General features: G+C 44.0%; 1 protein-coding gene across 1 annotated transcript in view; it reads left to right on the top strand.

Moving 5' to 3' along the window:
- Positions 1 to 21157, top strand: part of CATSPERE (catsper channel auxiliary subunit epsilon) — a gene marked incomplete at its 5' end in the record, with an annotated part of 85626 nt that overhangs the window by 54717 nt on the left and 9752 nt on the right. Inside the window, 6 exons of the mRNA XM_014519584.2 lie at positions 325 to 764; positions 1742 to 1800; positions 12236 to 12311; positions 15833 to 15885; positions 18292 to 18345; positions 21105 to 21138. Coding sequence (XP_014375070.2) covers positions 325 to 764; positions 1742 to 1800; positions 12236 to 12311; positions 15833 to 15885; positions 18292 to 18345; positions 21105 to 21138 — 716 coding nt within the window. The remainder of the gene's footprint in view (positions 1 to 324; positions 765 to 1741; positions 1801 to 12235; positions 12312 to 15832; positions 15886 to 18291; positions 18346 to 21104; positions 21139 to 21157) is intronic.

Raw genomic sequence — 21157 nt, 5'->3', positions numbered from 1 at the left:
TCTTTCTTTAGAGTGGAATATGATAAATCCTAGAAAATCTGTACTTTGTCTCCATCCATCTTAACTGCAGACTGCTCCTAGATCTTCTCATGATCTGTTTTTATTCAAAGTGATGCATTCTTAGAATGATGTCTCTAGATCTATTTGTGTTGGGAGCATAAAAAGGTATATGTTATCTATCTATAGATATTAATGTATTTGTCTCCAATTTTAGGAAGGTTTGTAGTGCTTTTTTGAGATAGTAACTTATATTGTTAAGACTATTTTAATTACTACCCAAAAAAGCCCTAAATCAGTAAAGATGGTTGGTTTTTTTTCTTGCAGATTATTCTGGAAACATCGTGATCAAGATGCAAAATAATATCATGTTTTTTTTTAAATTTGACTTAATAGATGTTATACTGCTCCCTAGATGGGAAAATGAAAGTAAAAACACAGTCCTTTACTTGAATCCATCTGGTAACCTTTACATTGTGGTCATCAATAGTTCTGGTATACATCGCCAGAATTATCCCTTGAAAATGGAAGTACATGGTACCTCTTACAGCCTTTTTGATGAATGCCCATATCTAGCATTTCATCACAACATAGATTTAAATGTCTATTATCTGGACAAAGGAGATGAAGTGACATTTTGGGCACAAATATTATTTCAGGAGAATCTGGGCTTATTTGTAGATGTGAGAATCCACAGGCCAGAACTATTGGAACAGGCGACACATGTTCAGTATGAAATCGCTCATGAAATCTGTACTAAAAACCAGGTGAGTTATGTGAACATGGTTCCTATATATAACATGTTTCTTTCTAAATAATATATTTTGATATGCTTTTTTGCTTTGCTCGAGCAATGTTTTGCACAGTTGTTAAGACATTGTTAGAGGGGTGTGGAGTGGCTGCTTCCAACGTCTTCAGGCTTCTCTTCTGGCAGACTTGCTGAGGCCCTACATCAGAGTTTCTGCTAGCAGAAATCTAACTTGGAACCATCCCTTTTCTGCTAAAATATTTAACATAATTTTTGCAGTTTAAATTGTGTTTACTTACTAACTCAGTAAGAAAAATCACTAGTTAATTATAAAGTAAATGTTATTACCCGTTACCTTCATCCCAAACATGCTTTCATTTAAAAATAAATGCAAAAATCTGGAATGTGCAGAACATAAATTACAAACATGTAAACACAGTGTATGTACAATTCAAATTCCACCTGAGAAGACAGGTTCAGCGGCTCAGGGATCACAAATTCTATGATGCATGCATAAAAAAAATTCTATGAGACTTGTAGACAATATGGAACTGATTTTATACATCACAGGTGTCAAACTTACAGCACATGAGCCAAATATGGTCTACAGAGCCATGTCTTGTGGCCCATACGGATGGTAGAAGAGCCAGGAATTCAGGGGCAGGGCTTGCAGCCAAAATCTGGGGCACAGAGTCCGAGTGGACAGCCATGTCAGCAACAGTTTGGTTAACCACTGTCACCCTCCTGGTCACCACAACTGGTTCCATCCCATGGGGAGCTCCACAGTTCGAATCTGGCCCAGGGTTCAGTGTGAGTTTTACACCCCTGGTTTACATAATGAGTTCAGGATGACTGTAAGCTTCATCTAGGGCCCACATTGAAATTACATCTTATTTAAGATCTTAGTATCATTAAAATGTCCTAGATCTATACTGTGACATTTGTTGTTTAAGGATTTTTACTAATCATCATTATTTTTTATTCTGTTTCTTTTAGACAATTAAATTTTATCAAAATGTTGACTATAGTGAATCACTTGATTATATGAAGACAGTGTAAGTACTGAGGAATGTTTTAAGATATCTAAAATGATTAGATGGGTGGCAATTTACACATATATTAAATATGTGGCCAGTAGTTTTGATGAGTATAGCTTAAAAGTTATTTAAATCTGTAGAGTTCAGGGCAAGTATTGCAAATTATAATTCTTAATTGGGTAATATCACAGAATAGTGCTGTTTCTAGTGGGGTCCTTGAGTGATCAGTGCTTGGTCCAATTTGTTAAAGTTATATAAAAATATTAATCAAATCCTTGCTGGAAACATTACAAATGAAATAAAGATTGGTGGGGTATCAAATAAAGATGGCAACATATTGTTAATCAATGAGTTAAATTATTGTAATCAAACAAAATGCCTTTTAATATAGCCAAATGTAAAGTAGCCTAACTGAGAACCAAGAATACAAAAGAAAAACAAAGGATCATCATCACAGATGATTGCCTCAGTGTGAACTGTTGATGCAATACTGTAACAAAAAGTGCTAATTTAATCTTTGGATATATCATATTTACTTGATTCAAAGATGAGATATTTTCCCCCCATTTATCATGGAGGGAAAAGCCACAATGGCATATGAGGCAGCAGGGGGCAGGCTTCTGCTGTGGCTATGCCATATATATCCTAGGGGTGTGCTAAGCAGGCCTTATTCAATTCAGATTTGGATTTGGCCTGAATCGGGGACAGTGATTCGATTAGTTGACTCGTATCACTGTCCCTGATTTGATTTGGCCAAATCCAAATCTGAAGATTCGACGCTGATTTGGAGAATCAGCGTTTCAGACATAGACACAGCTTTAAAAGTTTTTTCTACCTTACGTTGAGGTAGCAGGTGCAGCTTGTGATCACTGTGATGCTCAGGCAGATGGAGTGTCCCACAGGAGTGCGGGGGGGGGTTCTCCACGTGCTTGGAGGTGAACCCGGAAGTGGACCGGAAGTAGTTCCAGTCCACTTCCGGGTCTACCAGGTTGCGCACCGGGGGCCCCCCCAATCCCCTCCAGCTCAGCAATTGGCCACGGAGGGATCCAGGGTGCCCCTCCAGACCCAGGAGGCACCAGTCACTGAGCTGAAAAGGTGCAGGGGGGCCCCCCAGCAGACCCAGAAGTGGACCGGAAGTGCTTCTGGTCCACTTCCGGGTCTGCTGCCAAGCATGCTGGTAAACCCCCTGCGCTTCTGTGGGACACTCCGTGCGCCCCAGCATTGCAGCATTCACAAGCCCCCTGCTACTAGAGGTATGTAGAAAAAACATTTAAAACTGTGCTTATGTCCAAATCACCAAATCAACATTAGAATTCCAATATGCTACTCATTTAGCTCCTATAAAACCAATGTATATAAATTATCTAGGTATACTGATTTAAAATGTCTAATTTTAGTACTTGTTTTAACATTTTCTTAAGTAAATATTAGAAAGTATTTCATCATCATATGAGCTAAGTATCTTTTTCCCCCCCCAAATACAAAATTAAAATATTTATTGAATGCTTGTCCTCTTCTGCATTATCAATAACTATACTGTTTCTACCTAGTAACAAACTAGCATTAGGATGCCTTTTCTTCCTAGTATATTTAACAAACATTTTATATTTAATTATATGATATTTAATTCTTCTGGCCATTAATTTTTACCTGTCTTTTTCCTTCCCTTATCAAATTTTCTATAATTCTTATCTTCCAATTTATTAATCATTATCAGCTTTCCTTTTCTTCCATTTCTTATATATGCTTTTAAATTTTATAGATCTTTTATTTCCCACCTATGAAAGTATTTTGAGCATTAACTAAAATGTTTTTCATTCCCAGTGATAATTTATACTTTTTTTCTTTAAATTATTTCTGCCAATAGACTGAACACCTCATTTTTTCACCGTTGCACAGATCTTTTAAAGCATCAAGCATAGACATGTTTCTGGTTTGGACTTTTATTCTGTTTGCCCATAATAATTGTTATCAGTTCATGATTACTTAATCCACTTATACCTAAGCAGCTACTATTTTTAATTCTGGAATCAATTCCTCTCCACCTATTAATATGTAGTCTCACAGAATTTTCCTGTGTTGGTTATAATATTTTTCAAGTTAGGAGATTGCCATCTCTAATATTGTAGAAATTGTGATGGTAATGTAGTAGTAACATCAGTACTACATAGGTCACTCCAGCATAAGTCACTCATATGTAATATGGTAGGTGTCTTGCAATCCTATACTTCAATTTTATTGGTAGCCTGTAGGGACCAGGATGGAATTTTCCCCCACATGAATGCTACTAGATTCTGGAGAGGTTTTTCATCTTACTCTGAACTACTAGGATGTAGACACACCAATACTTGATGATTACCTGTCACTCATGCTGGTACTTCAGAAACTCAGATGTGTCTTCCTTACAGGATCTTGCTCTTTTGCTCAGGGTCAAACCAATCACCAAATTTGGGATAAGAAGGGATTTTTTTTCCCTGTAAGTAAGGCTGGCAAGAGCTGTGGGTTATGTTAAGATGTTGTGGGGACCCAGGAACCCAAGTTTCTCCCCTTTGTTCTGCTGTGTATTTTAGGGCCCCTCTATACCTGCAGGTAAAGGTACAATACAGTCAGGCAGCCAGCTCCCTGCAGGTAAGATAATGCATAATCCACATAATCGTGCTTCCTGTCGTGCCACATATGCATAGCAGGAGGTCTGATTGTGAGATCATGAATCAGATCCCCTCACACCTTACTGCTTCCAGCTATGAGGGTGCACTATATGCTCCTGCAGCTGGGAGCTCCATCAGCTGACCTGGGATCCCAGCCACAGGGGCACTCCGGGGGTCCTTGCACCAGGGAGACCACAGTTGACATGGTTTCCTAACCATGGGGCTGCTTTATGTAACCCTGTGACTACAAAACCACAGCTAATGTGATCTCCCAGCCATAAGGGCACATAAAGCACCCCCAGAGCTAGGACACCGTGTTAGCTGTAATCTTCCTGCCATAGGGACCTCTGTGAATAAGTGGAGTTGAAGCATCTCTACAAGTGAGAGATTGCATCAGCTGTGGTCTCTCAGTCGTGGGGATGTCTGGAGCACTTCAGCAGCTGGAACTGTACCTCAGCTGCAGTCTTCTAGCCATGGGGGATGCATGGGACACCCCCATGGCTGGGACCCCTGTCATCTGATTGGGTTTCCAGTGCAGGGCCTGAGAGCCAGCATCAGCTGGGAGCTCAGGCTCAGAGGTGTACCTGGGCCGCATCAGCTGGGAGCTCCAATCAGCTGATAGGGCTTCCAGATAGAGGAACCCCTAGGAGCACATTCAAATTAATGGCATGATAGGCATCAGCTGTAAAGTTTTATTATACATATTTTGTGAAATAATTTAGTAGCTTATTCCTCTTATGCCATTAATTAATTGAACATGTGGCCAGGTGACCACTTAAGGTTAATCACACCTTAAGTGTAATATGTAGATGGGGCCTTAGGGGACAGAATAGATCTTGCTCTTGGGGTCAATCCTGGGGGCACTCTTTACCTTTAGCCAACCTTAATCTCCCTCAACCCAAACCAGCTCTTCGCAGCTTCAGCAGAGGAAGGTCTGCCATTCTTTGGGGTTATCACCCTGGGTTTGCTAAAACAGAAGGCAGATCCCCACTTCGATGGAGCAACAGTTACTATGTCATCATCATGCTTGTCACAGACAATCAACAAGGCTAAACAGGAAAAGGATTTTGTTACAAAACAGGTATAACATGCAAGCAAAAGTAACTATAATTTGAGAGAGAGAGATAAGACAAATATAAAAGGTCAGAAAAACAAGGCTTCACACTACTTTTCTATCTAGAAACAGCTTCAGAACAGTCCCCTGTGACCAGCTATTTCTCTGCAGATGACTTATCTTGGCTAGCAGCCTGCCAGTTCACTGACTCCCTCAGCTTGTCCCAGATGAGCCCTAGATGGGATTTTCAAAGTTTTGGGAGCATCTGGTTTCTTTACCAACTCAGAAGCTGGGGCCCAAAAATGTCCCTCTTTCCTAAAGGTTTCCTGAACCCCCTTGTGTTGTAAGGCACAAGATGTTATACCTTCCAAATCTCACTCTTATTTCTGCGGAGAATTAATGTTACGTAGATGAGTTTTCTCTTTCCACCAAGTAGGACATGACTAATGGTGTGTCTGCCCCTTGTGACTAATGGTAACTTTCTGAACAAAATTTTTGGCCCAATCTACTTAACCATTGCTTCAGTCCATACAAGGAGCAACATGTGGCCTTTTCTGAATAGGAATGTCTACTATTGTTCAAACACACATCATCAACTTTCCTCAACTTTAGGAAAGCTGACTTTGATAAGCTCAGGAGGTTTGTTGTTGAGGCCCTAAGGGACCATGACTCGACAGGGCGGGGGGAATCTAAGAGTAGTGGTTGCTCCTTAAGGGAGCGATCCTGAAAGCACAAGGGATGTCCATCCTATCTTGGAGAAAAGGTAGCAAAAGGGCACAACAACCCCCTTGGCTCAGCAGGGAACTTGTGGACCTCCTACACCTAAAATGAGAGGCTTATAAAGGATGGAAGACAGGAATCACCACTAAGGAGGAGTATTCTGCACTGGTCTGTACCTGTAGAGAGCGAACCAGGAAAGCCAAGACTGCAACTGAACTCCAACTGGCTACATGTATCAAGGACAATAAAAAGTCCTTTTTCAGATACGTGGGGAGTCAGAAGAAAAGCAAGGATAACATTGGACCCCTGCTAAACCAAATGGGACAGCTGACATCCAGGAAAAAGCCAACCTGCTTAATGGGTACTTCACATCGATTTTTCATCAGCCCAAAGGGACTGCCCTGCCTAGCATGATGCGGGACAGTCAGGGTGAGGGTGAATTTATACTCAGCATTGGTGTAGACCTTGTAAAGGAACACCTTGAGAGGCCGGACACTTTCAAGTCAGCTGGTCCCGACAGATTGCACCCCAGCGTACTTAAGGAACCCAGCCACTGGCAAAGATATTTGAAAACTCATGGCACTCAGGTGAAGTGCCTGAAGATTGGAAGAAGGCCAATATGGTGCCCATCTTCAAGAAAGGGAGGAAGGTACATCCGGGGAACTACAGGCCAGTCACCTTGACCTCAATCCCTGGAAAAATTCTGGAAAAAATCATCAAAGAAACCATTCTTGAAAATGATCAAGGCAACCCTTCTGGATAAGCTGGCTGAGGGCAACATCCTGAGGGACAGCCAGCACAGATTTGTTTTGAGTAGGTCTTGCTTGACCAAACTCATATCCTTCTATGACCAGGTGACATACCACCTGGACAAGAGAGAAGAGATTGACATCATATATCTGGACTTTAAAAAAGCCGTTGATCTGATGTCCCATGATCTCCTCATAGAAAAATTGGCCAATTGTGGCCTCAGCTACATCACAGTATGATGGCTGGGGAATTGGTTTGGAGGTCAGACCCAGAGAGTGGTAGTCAATGGAAGTGAATCATCATGGTGAGCCATGACCAGCAGTGTCCCCCCAAGGCTCCATCCTTGGATCTGTTCTCTTTAACAACTTTATTAACAATGTGGACACTGGTGTCAGAAGCGGACTGGCCAAGTTCGTCGATGACACTAAACTTTGGGGTAGAACATCCACACCTGAGCAAGATTCCCTCCAAGGTGTACATGTGTGTGGCTGCGCACAATTTAAAATCTTGCTGTGCACCAACATTTTAATGACGCACACCCACCTGGAGAGGAGCTGGGTGCGGAGCGCAGCAGAGGTATCAGGAGCCTGGTGGCGTGGGACATTTACCAGACATAAGCTCCTCACTCCTCCCCACCAGCTCCTCCCCAGGAGGTGAGGCAAGGTGGGGATGGGGACAGGGGCTGGGGCAGAGTGCCTTCTTGTGGTGCTGGGGAACTGCTCCTGCTGTTTTATTTTACCTTGTTGTGGCTGGAATCCACCACCTCTTCTGCTGCATCTGGTATGCCAGGACATTCATTTAGTTACTGGCTGAGCGGGGGAGGAGTTCCTGGCCCCGGCCCCGGAGAGGGATCAGGGGGCCCCAGAACTACATCCCACAGGGGGTCCCGAAAGATTGTTGGCTGGCCCTGCATGTGTTTTCCCTCTCATACAAGTTTTACACCACTGTAAGTTTCTATTTTTCAATTAAGTCACTGCTGATTTGCAAAGGCATAGATGAAAAGAAAATATGAGCCTATAAACACCATAGAAGGAAACCATTGCATGTAAGCAGTTTACATGACTTCTGATGGTGCACAGAACTCTTTTACTGCTTTCTTTATTTTACTTTTCTTTGGCACAATGTTTGGGTAAAGCTATTTAATTTAATATGTAAGTACCTATAGGAGTTACTTCATCAATACACACTCAAGTACTGCGGTTATGCTGGTATCTGATTTTATGTGAGAGGAATCAGACCCTAACCCTCCAGCTGTTTGTGACTTGTGACAATTTTAACTCTTAAATCTGTTCATGAATGTATAATAACCCTGTCCCAGGGATAGCAAGAAGAGGGACCAGGAAGCCCTGCCCACGGGGCACAGTGTGGGAAGAAACGTGAAAAGAAAGAAAGAAATACAAAGCAACTACTTACCTGCAGGAGGAGCGACACTGGAGGTTCGAAGAAAAGAGCCTGCACGGTTTACAAGCCACGCCTTTATGCAATTAAAGCCAGTGGGTGATGTCATGAAGACATACCAGCTGGCAGGGATAAAAGCGGCCGCTGGCAGTAAGGCAGGGAGAGCCAGTGAGGAGGTGGAGGCTCTCAATGCCGGCAGCGGACTAAACCAGCACGAACTAGGAACACCCGGATGACAGGCGGCTGCTGAATCAGTGAGGCTCCCATGCACCGGGGGTGCTGAGACCGAGTCCCAGGAGGGGAGGAGCACTGGGGTGACTTCCCCCTAGAACCACCGAGGAGGTTCGGCGGTGGAGACGCCGAATGGCGACATAACCGGCACAGTGAGCCAGAGAAAGAGGCTGAGGTCAACCCCGGGAAGGCATAAGTGTTCCCACTCGACTGCTCCTAGGTACCAGGTCAGGGAACTGGGCTAGGGGCGGAAAGGAAAGAGGGACCCCGTGGGACCAGCATTGGGGGAGCACTGCCAAACACGGGCAGGAGAGCTGGAAAAGCCGACAAGTAGGACACCGGATGGGAAGATCCTTTGGGATTTTTTTTTTTTTTTTGCTTCTTTTCTTTGTTTGTTTTCTTTTCCCCTGATCGCGTTTGTTTTCTTTACCCCTGATCGACAGGGGCACCCATACCACCCCCAGGAATAGAGCCAGCCAGCTCAAGGGGGTCTCAGGCTTAGAGCCCAAGCCAGCTAATTATCCTTCCCCCAAGGAAAAAAGTGGGGTACAATAGGGCACGAGGAACATCCACACTGGAAAGGTGGCCGTTTCAAGATGTGGCATCCCACCTGAGGTTGGTGTAAGGCTGGGGTGTTGGAGAGGTGGAGCCCCATGAACATCCCCCAGCGGAGTGGTCATCCCTGAGGGGACCTTCAAGGCCAAGCCCCACACTGACATAACATTCAAAGACATGGCAGGAAAGTTCAGGGAAGGCCAAAGGGACAACTGAAGCCCACCTCAGAGAGTCCATGAAACAAAAGAGCATACGCCCCTTTCAGTTTGGGCCAAGGCGGCATGCGAGCCAGCGTTCGAAGCCAGGTGGGTGCAAACCCATAAACCCAATACCTTATTGCTGTCCTTGAGACACATTGCAGAGCCCCACCAGGATTAAGCAGAACTCAATTACTATTCAAGCGGTCATATGTTTGTTACGCTATTAACGGGAATGGACTGAAGTGGCGCACTCATGGACCGAAACAGCATGCTCATGGACCGAAGCAGCACACTCACGGATCGCTACACCTTAGAGGAAACATTGCACCTGAGGATAGGCTGGTGATCCAGGCTGACCTGGATAGCCTTAGAAAGTGGGTGGATATAAACCTGATGACATTCAATACTGATAAATGCAAGATACTCCATCTCAGGTAAAAAAAACCCGCAGCACAGGCTTGGCAGTGCTACGCTCACTAGCACCACAGACTTGGGGGTCATGATTGACCACAAGATAAACATGAGCCACCAACGCGATGTCACAACTGGTAAAGCAAACAAAACTCTGGCTTGCATCTATAGATGCTTCTCAACTAAATATCAGGATGTCATCCTCCCGCTGTACTCGGCCTTGGTGAGGCCACAGCTGGAGTACTGCATCCAATTCTGGGCTCTGCAGTTTAAAAAGGATGTGGAGAAGCTTGAGAGAGTCCATATGATCAGAGGGCAGGAGAACAGGCCTTATGATGAGAGGCTGAGAGCCATGGGACTCTTCAGCCTGGAAAGGTGCAGGCTCAGGGGAGACCTGGTGGCTGCTTATAAGTACATAAGGGGTGTGCATCAGGATCTGGAGGAACACCTGTTCACCAGAGTGCCCCAAGGGATGACAAGGTCCAACAGTCACAAATTCGTCCAAGACTGTTTTAGGCTGGATGTCTCAGGGCACAAAGTTGCCTGTTCCTTTAAGGGCAGAAACTGCCTAGGGAGAGAGCCCTAGCAGTCAGTTAGGAACCCCTCAGATGCAAGTTACCATGGCAACAGGGATGAGGACCCCGCACCTGCAGGTGGTCAGCTGACCAAAAAAGGCAGGGCCTGGGGCATATATAAACCCCAGGGCTGGGACCAGAGAGGCAGTTCTCTGTCAGCAGCCAAGGGGGAAGGAGCTGTCTTAGAAGAAGCCAAATGGAGATACTGCCTGTGCTACTTCTGGTAGGATTAAGAGGCTCCAGGAACTCACCAGGGACTCTGGCCTGCAAGGCACTTAGTGCTAGGGGGGAGGTTTAATGTTTTAAAGGGACAGAGCACCCCCTGAACTGATTGCATTATGTTATAGCCCAGGGGCTCATATTTTGATCCTGTTTGTAGACCGGAGGATCGGGCTGAGGCTGTTGGGGAAGGAGGAGGCCTCATTGGGGGCCCACTACAGTGTGGGGACCCCAGCACCAGAGAGGGCGCAGTTACTGAGGCCAGACTAAGCTGAGGCCTCAATACAAGGGGACAACATCTGTATACCATCTGCGAGGCTTGGGGCATGGTAAAGGGGCAGTTTGGAGCCACTCATCTAGCCCATTAGGCTGAGGGGGGTCCCATGAGGCATCCATTTTGGAGCAGGACCCAAAAGGGGTCCAAGAACCCACAGGGTTCAGTGGGGTCCATCAGGGCCGTGCCCAAAATATAAACTAAAGGGAAACCTCCCTATTTATTACAGTGACAGAAAGACATGGCAGGAAAGAAAGAGGGTGCCTGTGGGGCAGGATTGGCATGGTCAAGGAGCCCTAGGGGTATCACGGCCATCCCTGAGGACCACATCCCATGACACCGGACATAAGGAAAAACTTCTTTATGGTCTGAGCCCCCAAGGCCTGGAATATACTTCTTCCAGAGGTGGTGCAAGCATCTACTCTGGACTCTTTTAAGAAACGTTTGGACACTTATCTTGCTGGGATCCTCTGACCCTAGCTGACTTCCTGCCCCTGGGTAGGGGGCTGGACTCGGTGATCTTCCTAGGTCTCTTCCAGCCCTAATGTCTATGAAATCAATACCCTGTCTAGTCTAGGGATTGGGTTCGTCTTGGGTGTGAGAAGAAGTAACTACCACACCTGACCATTTGCAAGTACAGCCACTTTTGTTTCTTAATTACATGTATTTGGCCAGAATGCCCCTTGGGTGTGTGCTAAATACCTAACCTGACTACCTGTGAGTTGCATCATGAAATTACAAAAGTTTGTTTATATCACGTCCTATACAGGCATAACAATGACAAAACTGAACACCGCTTCATACTAGCTACAAATAGAGGCCAAACACCACAGGGGTAAATCTAATTTGGGAAAATATCCAGGTATACGGCATTGTGAACCCCAAAGGCAACTTGGTTTTGGAGTGTGAATCCATGACACTAGGAGCAATGGTCTCAAGTTGCAGCAAGGAAAGTTTAGGATGGATATTAAGAAAAACTTTCTCACTAGGAGGATGGTGAAGCACTGGAACAGATTACCTAGAAAGGTGGTGGAATCTCCATCTTTGGAGGTTTTTAAGGCCCAACTCAACAGAACCCCGGCTGGAATGATCCAGTTGGAGATGGTCCTGCTTTGAATGAGGAGTTGGACTAGATGATGTCCTGAGGTCCCTTCCATCCCTCCCTAATTTTCAATTATTCTCTGACCATTCCCTTTCTGTTCCTGCCTGAATGCTCTAGATCCAGAAATGCACCAGTAAATATGCTCCAGATTATCCCTCTGCATCTGCTTTTGAGACCTATGAGGCCAAAACTCCCTTCTGCCTCCAAACATAAATACATTGCTGTGGTTATAGTTTGTTAGTTAATTTGGTGCTATTATTGAGCTATATTGAAACAAATATAAAAAATCATAACACTGACAGTGTTTCCAATATAGACATGAAACCACTGGTGTCATGACAGTTGAAGTGCAACCTAGTATGACTGGAAAAGCATGTTCAACAGTCAGAAAGGTGAGTTTTATAGTTCAAAAAGATCATTTGGATAAAATCTACTGGTCTTACATCTTAGTTTCTTAGGGTGAAATTCTCTTCCTTTGACATCAATTGGAATTTTACTATTGATGTTACTGGGACCCTAATTTTACCCTGATGGTAGAGACATATGTAACTTTCAGCTGCTTTAAAAGAAAAGGGGGAGCTGCTGCTTTGGAGTTGCACAGCAGCTATTATACTTCAATTGTTAGGCCTGCATGAACCTAAAGCACTACAATTTTTATTTATTCTTTTATCTAGAATAAAGCAAGGGTAAAGTTGAAGCAGTTTTGGTACACTTGTATCACTATAGGATCATGCAGTTGTAAGAGCTGTAACAGCTTGTATCTGTGTCATTTGACATCAATACAACTGTTACATTTTTCTATACCCTGAGGCTTAATCTCCAGTAGATATTATTTTCATTAACTACAACCATGTTCCCTGACATTACCTGTATGCTGTCTAAATAGAATTCAAAGGAAGAAGAGGTTACAGCTTGGTGCTGCTGATGTTGTCCTGTGGGGCCAGGCCAACTCTCAGGATTTCAATATTACACTGTTAGACAGGATGGCGTGGTGTACAATTGCACATGCACAAATCAATTACACACACACACACACTCTGCCAACTCAGGCACATACACATCCAATACACATACATAGATCAATCATTCATATATCATGTACACAATGATACAGAGATATAGATAGAGACATAATACGCCAGTTCACGTATATACCACCCAACACATACACACAGGTGAGTTTCTAACTTGGGTGGTGTGGGGTGTATGTGTCTGCTTAGGGTACTTGGGATACCTAGGGTGCTTGGTGACTATGGGAGGGGGAATGAAGGGTCAAAGATCTCCAGAAGGAAGGGAAGGAGGGAGATGGATGGGGGTTAGAATTAAAGTTGCTGGGGCCAGGATTAGAACTGGGGGACTGGAAGGGAGCTGGGGTTACTTAAGGTCAAGTGACCCCAGGGTTACTTGAAGTTACTGGTGCGAGGGAAAAAGCCCGGTGGCAAAGAGGAGACAGCCAGGAAAGAGAGAGAAGCAGAAAGCTGGGAGATCAGGGCTGGAAACTGAGGCAGAAAGCTGGGAGATCAGGGGGCAGAGAAGTGGTGGAAAGGAGGAAAGAGTCAGGAAACAGACGAAAACCCAACTCAGGGTTTCAAAATAACAGGTTTATTAAACAGACAACACACTACACAGCCCCATGAAGTTATTGGTTTCTGCACACACACACACACGCACTCACAATGGTAGCAGGACAAAGAGACTCAGTGGAAGGGTTGGAGTCCAGGTAGGGAAGAGAAACAGAGTCCAAGTCCTTGGTTGAAGAGAGGGTGGGGGTGATGGCTCGCTATCCAGGCTGGAAGGGGGTCCTCGATGGCCAGTCAGGGACTTTGTCCAGCAGGTGTTGTCCAGAGGGGGTCACCAGCAGGGTCTCTGGGGTAGGTAGGTGGTGTGGCATGGTGCTGGTCCAGATGGAGAGGGTGTCCCAAGGAATCAGTCTTCACTACCCCTTTTTATGGGGCAGACTACCTATGATCTCCTATGAGGAGGGCATGTCCAGGCAAAGTCAGCCCTATTCCAGATGGTTCCAGGTGTTCATACTGATCACATGCAGCCTTGGCACAATGGTGGGTTGGCTGGTTTCTGCAGCAGTCTTTGTCTTCCAAATCTTGAGCCAGGGAGGGTCAATGCAGGGTGATGGTTGGGTCGTCGAGTTGATGGTTCAGTTATTCAGAGGAAGCTATTTTTAGACCTACTGCCATTGTCTCTCAAGCACCTTCACTCATCCCCATTCATTCAGGAGCCAATTTACATAGGAGGGGTAGATATGAGTCACACCGTTACAACAGTTACAATAGGGTATGCCTGGGCAGGGGACACAAGGAGACTTGACATTACAAGATGGAAACTTGACATTACAGACACAGGCCTAAACCATACAGTATTAATATGAAACAATAAAAATCAATGCAAAATACAATATAAAACAGTAAAAAAATCAATACAAACATAACAGAGCAATATTTACAATATAAAAAGGGGCTTTTTACAATAATAGCATACAAGAATTTAGCCTAGCTTACCTAGTATTACTTGTAATCACTTATAAGGGATAGAGAGGGCAGAGAGAAAGTCAGAAATGGTTAAGGGAAGGGGAGGGAGTATATTTTTAAATACTAATAAAAAAAAAGCAAAACTGGGGGTTTTGCTACACTGAGAAAGTGTTCAGGAGCGATAAGGGACAAAATGGATCTCGCATAAGAAAGAAACCACTGAAAGAAGTAGAGTTCTGCAGAGCTGTCCGAAAAGCTAAATGAAGCAGCAGGACCCATCAGCATAAAATTCTCAAATATCCTTCCTCAGCTGGGATAATAACAGCTTGGAAAAAGCTGTCCTGTAGTCTCCCAAAAATGTAAAAAAAAATCAAGAATTTGTCCAAATGTAAAAGCTGGGTCCTGGAAAAATGCATGATGTCTTGGTATCATGCTATGGAAGCAATGCTGCTTTATGCTGTAGTGAGACATGCTGTGTCTGCTTTGGGCATGCTATTCAAAAACCAGGAACGTAGCCACCTTAATGCTGTGTTGCATATGCACCAGCACTGCCACTAACTATATTGTCCTGGTTCAAACTACCATAATTTCAGTAGCCTTTAAGGTAGCAACAATACCTCAGTTCAAACTTGTGAACCTTCATCCTCAAGACTTTTTATCTGCAAAGCTTAAAAGCTCCTCAGCACTGAGGCTAGCCCCCTGTGAAACTTTTAAGTTTTGGGAGTGGTGCACTGTATTCACTAATTGTCTAAGGAATTCAAATGTCCTTCTTGATAGCTGGAATCTATTTAAGTGATCTATTTATCTTTTACAGTAAAAGGGCATTAATAGAAAAACAGGTTTAAAAATGTGTTTTTTATTTGAAAATATCATTTAAATAATATAATAAGGTATAAACACATTTGTCAGTGCTGGCTTAGTTGCAGCAGATACATATTTTGATTAATATCAAATTGATTTATACATGCCTTTATGCTGCTATCCATTGCAACATGGTTTGATTTTTTTTAACTGATTTATTGTATGTAAATACATATCAGAGATGTACTATAGATAATCACTATGTGCACACACACACACACACACACTGCTTAGCACTCTTAATTGGTTCCTGAAAAAACAAGCATTAAGTAAAACCAAGTCTTAAGCGAAACCAACTTTCACTTTCACTTTTCAGTTTCTAAAGCCACCAGAATCACTTTCTAAGCCACCAAAATCACCAGAATCAGGGCTGTCAGGATTAATGTCAGTTTCAGTGCCAGGTGTATGATGCCTGTGAGTGTTATAATGAAACTCGCTGAGCACTAAGTGGAATCAGGTATCGATGTAAAAAGAGCATTATAGGTGAAATAGCACTAAGCAAAATAGTGTTAAGCAGCGGTTTCCTAGATATATAACATAGATCCGTTTAATTTATTTAATTTCAGCTATCTTATTTATTTGTTGGGTGTCCTCCATCAAGACATATTGTCATTCAAACGTAAGTTTTAATGATCCCTTTTCCAATCCTTGTTTATTTCATTTGGGATTAAAATAAATGTTGATAAAATAGCAATATTTGTCTAAATATACTTCAGTTGGTCCATCTGGAAAATGTTTTTCTTTCTAATTAGAAGGAAAAACCTGAAGAAGACCTGAAGAGGGGCCCTTTGTGCCTGAAAGCTTGTCCAACATCTCTCCCAGCTACACAGGAGACAATAGAAGATGAGCCCTACAGCCCACAAAACTCCACCCTGCAGACATCCAGTCCAAATACCAGGGAAGGTTAGGGCATTAGTTGGGCTACTCTAACATTAGCAAAAGCTCCCAAAGACCTGTCTGTCACTGCAATTTAGCAGACCACAGTGGCACACTCAGATTCAACCCTCTTGTTCCCCCTTGGCATAGTCCCTATGCCATGATTTTGAGAAGATCGTAGAAAAAAACAGCTAGAAGGGATGACCAATGGTCATCTTGTCCATCTAGGCAGGATCACCCCTAACTAAACCATCCCAGCCAAGTGCCTGTCTAACCTGCTCTTGAAAATGTCCAAGAATGAAGATTCCACAATTTCTCAAAGTAACCTGTTTCAGTGCTTGACTCCCCTCATAGAAAGCTCCTCCAAATCTCCAACCTAAATTTCTCCAGCTACATCTTGAGGCTATTGCTCCTAGTCCTGTTTCCTGTAGCTACAGAGGCAATCCCATTTCCATCCTCTTTGTAATTTGCCCTTCAGGTATTTGAAGACTGTTATCAAATTCTCTCTCTGTCTTCTCTTCCCTAGAGTAAGTAACTCTAGTTATTTCAGCCTTTCCTCATAAGTCTTGCTTTCCAGGCCCTTAATCATTTTTGTTGCTCTGAACAGGACTCATTTAGATTTGTCTCCACTCTTTTTAAAGTGCGGGGCCCAAAACAGGAGACAGTACTCCAGGTGAGGCTTCACTAGGGCTGAATAGAGCAGAAAATCACTTCGCTTGCTTTGCAAGTGACATTACTGTTAATACAGCCTAGGATGCTAATGGCCTTTTTATTTTTGTTTTTATTTTTATTTTTTTGCAACAAGAGCACACCATTGGCTTATTTTCACCTTGTAGTCTACTGCAACCCCCAGGTCCTTCTCTGTAATACTGCAACCTACCCAGTCATTTCCCAGTCCATATTTGTGCATGCAGTTATTCTGTCCCAAGTGTAGGACTTTGCACTTGTATGTGTTGAACCTCATCTGATTGATTTCAGACCATTTCTCCTGTCTATTCAGGTCATTCTGGATCCTAGTCTTACCCTCCAGAATATCTGCAACTCCACCCAACTTGGTATCATCCACAAATTTACTAAGCATATACTTGATCCCATCCTCCAAATCATTAATGAAGATATTAAACAATATCGGACCTAGAACAGACCCCAGGGGAACCTCACTTGATACCTCCTCCCAATAAGACATTGAACCATTGACGACTACTCGTTGAGTACGATGATCCTATCAGCTATGTATGTACCTTACTCAACTTTCATCTAATCTGCTTTTCCTTAGCTTTTAAATGAGAATGTTGTGAGACATGGTGTTAAAAGCCTTGCTAAAGTCAAGGTATATTATATCCACTGCTCTCCCTCCATCCACAGGGCCTGTCACCTTATCATAGAAAGGAATAAGGTTGGTCAATCATGACTCTTCTTGGTGACTACATGCTGGCTGTTCCTGGTCACTTTTTTTTCCCCTCCAGGTGCTTCACAATGGATTCCTGGAGGACCTGCTCCATGATCTTTCTAAGTACTGAAGTCAGACTGACCAGTCTGCAGTACCCCTGAAAGTCCTTCTTCCCTTTCTTAAAGATAGGCACTAGATTTGTCCTTTTCAGTCATCCAGGACCTCACCTGACCTTGATGTTTCTCAAAGGCTCTGAAATTAGCTATTTCATTCAGTATCCTAGGGTACGTCTCATCTGGCTCTGCTTACTTGAAAGTATCTGGCTTCTCTAACTTCTCCCTAACCTGTTCTGCCATTCCTCTTGGCTGTTTGACTCCTTCCCTATCTTTGCTGCCAAAGATTGCAGTTGCTATTGGAACACCAATTGACTACGCAGAATTTATGTAAATGGAGAGATATTTTCTGCTCAGGAAATTCATAGCTAGCCAGACATAGACAGTAAGTGTTGCCTGAGAGGAGAGCTAAATCAAGAAAAATAATCTGGCCTATATCCTGTCAGATATCAAAATTATAGGGAAAACTTTTGCTGTGAATAGAGCTCAAAGTACCGAAATATAGGTCAGCTATTGTAAAACTAATGGCAGTTTCTCACACCATATAAATGAAGAGTTCACTCATTTATATTTTCATACATTGTTTTAACCTTAAATCTAAAACCTTAAATTATACCATTCATCTATTTTTTCCATCTTTCCGCAGACCTCCAGGTATAACCTGTATCAAACATAATTTTACTTCTTACAAATTACCTGGGTAAGATTTTTTATTAATAATAATAATAGAGATATACAAAGAAGACTGGGCTTTTTAGATATGGCCTCCTTCACTTTCATGTAGAACTATTTTAATTTAAACAAATTTAGTTATAAAACTATAATTTTTCAGTATGTCTATATTCAAATGCAATTTTCTTTACTTTCAAACAAGAAATATAGTAAAATATAGTACAAATTACTTTAAACAAGTTAGTATCCTTTTAAGGAATGCTTAAATACTATCAACTTGAAACTAAGGCAAGTAATACCACATAACGGGTACATCTACACATGCATTTACTTCGGCCTAAATTTACTCTGGTGTAAACTATTCTGGAGTAACCGTTTTTGGGCAGGCATCTACACATACAGGGATTAAGGAGCAGATTTGCTGCTTTTTGCACCAAGTTTCCTGCAGCCCCGCAATGGGCCCCTGCCACCGCAGGGGGGAGCTCCAGGCTCCCTCTGGCTGCTAGCACAGCTGTCTCCTGGCCCTGGGGGCTGCCTGCTGCTAGGGCAGGGACAGTGTCCCCCTGCCTGGGCAGCAGGGAGCTCCTGCCCCTAGCTCCCCAATCACATGCATGGGGCTTGGAAAGAGCTGCAGGGAAGGGAAGGTCCCAGCCCCCTGCCCTGATCAGTGGGTTAGGCAACTAGCAGCTAGCTCACTGCTAGCTGCCCCACCAGTGAATCAGGGCAGGGTGCTGGGACTTACTCCACCCCTCCAGCTCTTTCCAAGCCCCATGCCTCATCCACCAAACTGGGGCATGGAGTTGGGACCTGCCCCTGACTGAGACAGTTCCCAGCCAGCCCCAGGTTGTGCAGGAAAGTCTGCAAGTGCAGCCCAGAGCTTGCTGGGGACTGCCCAAAATAGGACAGTCCCCAGCCATATCCAGGCTGTATGTGCTTTCTGGGGCTGGCTGGGAACTGTCCCAGTCAGGGGCAGGGCCCCGCCAGCTCCAGGCTGGGTGGGAACTGTCCCCATGCAGTGAGCTCCCAGCCCCTGCTCTGTGATCACAATTACTGGAGAGCTTGTTCCCAGCCCCCACTCCATTATTATGGAATGGGGGCTGAGAACAAACTCCCAGCCTGTTTCCAGCCCCAGCTCCATGATGGCAATCAGGGAGCAGGGCCTGGGAGCTCCCTGCTGCCAGGACATGGGAACATTGTCCCCACCCGGGCATGCATGGTGGGGGCTGAGGAGCTTGTTTCCCACCCAGCTCTATGAACATGGAGCTGGGCAGGAAACAGGTTCCCCAGCCCCCACCAGCAGAATGGTTCCAGCACCAGCTCCAGAACCATGGGAGCACTGATGGGAGATGCTTCTCCCAGCAACAGCCCCACAGTTGTGGATCCGAGCCTGGGAGATAAGGGTCTCTCCCAGCCCCCTGCTTCCTGATTGCGATAGCAGAGCGGGGACTGCCTGCACTCCCCAATCACGATCTCAGACCAGGGGGCTTAGAGCCCCTTGCTGCCAGGGCAGGGGGACATAGTCACTGCCTGGGATCCTATAGCGGAGTCTGCCCCAGCAGCAGGCTGCTCCTATGGGCAGGGAGCTATTTCCCACCCCCTGGTGGACAGCTGACCGGGAGCAGATTTTGCTTCCTGTCAGGTGTCTACACGAGCACTACTGCACCTTTACTAATCTCAAGTAAATTTGCTACTTGCATTTACAGGTAGCAAATTTACTTGGGATTAGGGAGGTTTACTGCATAGTAAGCATGTGCACATGTAGACACACATGCTTACGTCACAGTAAACTATTCTAATGGAAAGTTAAGCTTTCATATAGACACGCCCAATTAGAAGTCATTTGTTACAACACCAGCCCCTGAGCCTCAAAAAATTCAGAAACTATTTTTGTTTTATTCTCTATCATGTCAGTATCTAAAATACTGACACAGAAAGAGGAAAAACCTTATCTTTCACTTGCAGAAATTATTGGGATTTTTGTCATTGATTTAAGTGAAAACAGGATCAAATCTATATTATAAGGGAATCAATGAAACTGACTGAACAAAAAGAGTGAAATCCTGGTCCCATTGGAGTCAATGATAAAACTCCCACTGAATCAGTGGGTCAGTATTTTACCCAATAGACTGTCAAATGCACAGTGTAAAGCTACTGTGGACAGAAAGGAAGAGGAGTTTTCTGCTCTTTGTATCCTTTAGTTCAGCATTTCCCAACTGATGTGCCGCACCACACTGTTGTGCCATCAGGTATATCCAGGTGAGCTGCGGCATTTTGGGCTGAAGCCACGACCTCCACCTGCTGCTGCTGTCTGTCTGGCCGCGCGCCACCCCTCCCCATCAGTGTCTGGCTGGCCGCATGCCACACCCCTCCTCCCCATCAGTGTCCAGGTGGCTGCACGCCACCCCCTCCTGCCCGCTGCTTCATGTCCAGTGTGCCACGGTGCTTTTTTTATTTAGATAAGTGTGCCATGGGGCGAAAAAGGTTGAGAAGCTCTGCTTTAGTTACTAGTTTGGGATACTGCTTATACCAATATTGGTTTTGCATTTTCAGGCACGTTATTTTAAGTTGAGAGTGCCTCTAACATGTCCAGTAATACAGGAGAATTTAGAACTTTATAGAGAAAGATTTGCAAACAAAATAATTTAACTTTTTTTTTTCAAGCCATAAAAAAAAATTGCATGTGACATTTTAAATCATATATATAGGCAAACCAATCCAGCTGGAATCAGAAAGAGAGGGAAATGTTTTAAAAGATGCAAAATCAACAATAAGTTTTCTTTACATTAGGAATTTTTTATGGCACTCATCACCTAAAGATACAGTAAGTGAACTATGGAGTT

Source organism: Alligator sinensis, unplaced genomic scaffold (assembly GCF_000455745.1).
Source record: "Alligator sinensis unplaced genomic scaffold, ASM45574v1 scaffold534_1, whole genome shotgun sequence".
Classification (NCBI taxonomy): domain Eukaryota; kingdom Metazoa; phylum Chordata; order Crocodylia; family Alligatoridae; genus Alligator; species Alligator sinensis.
Note: the sequence above shows the minus strand (reverse complement) of the source record. Positions and strands in the feature narration are given on the sequence as shown.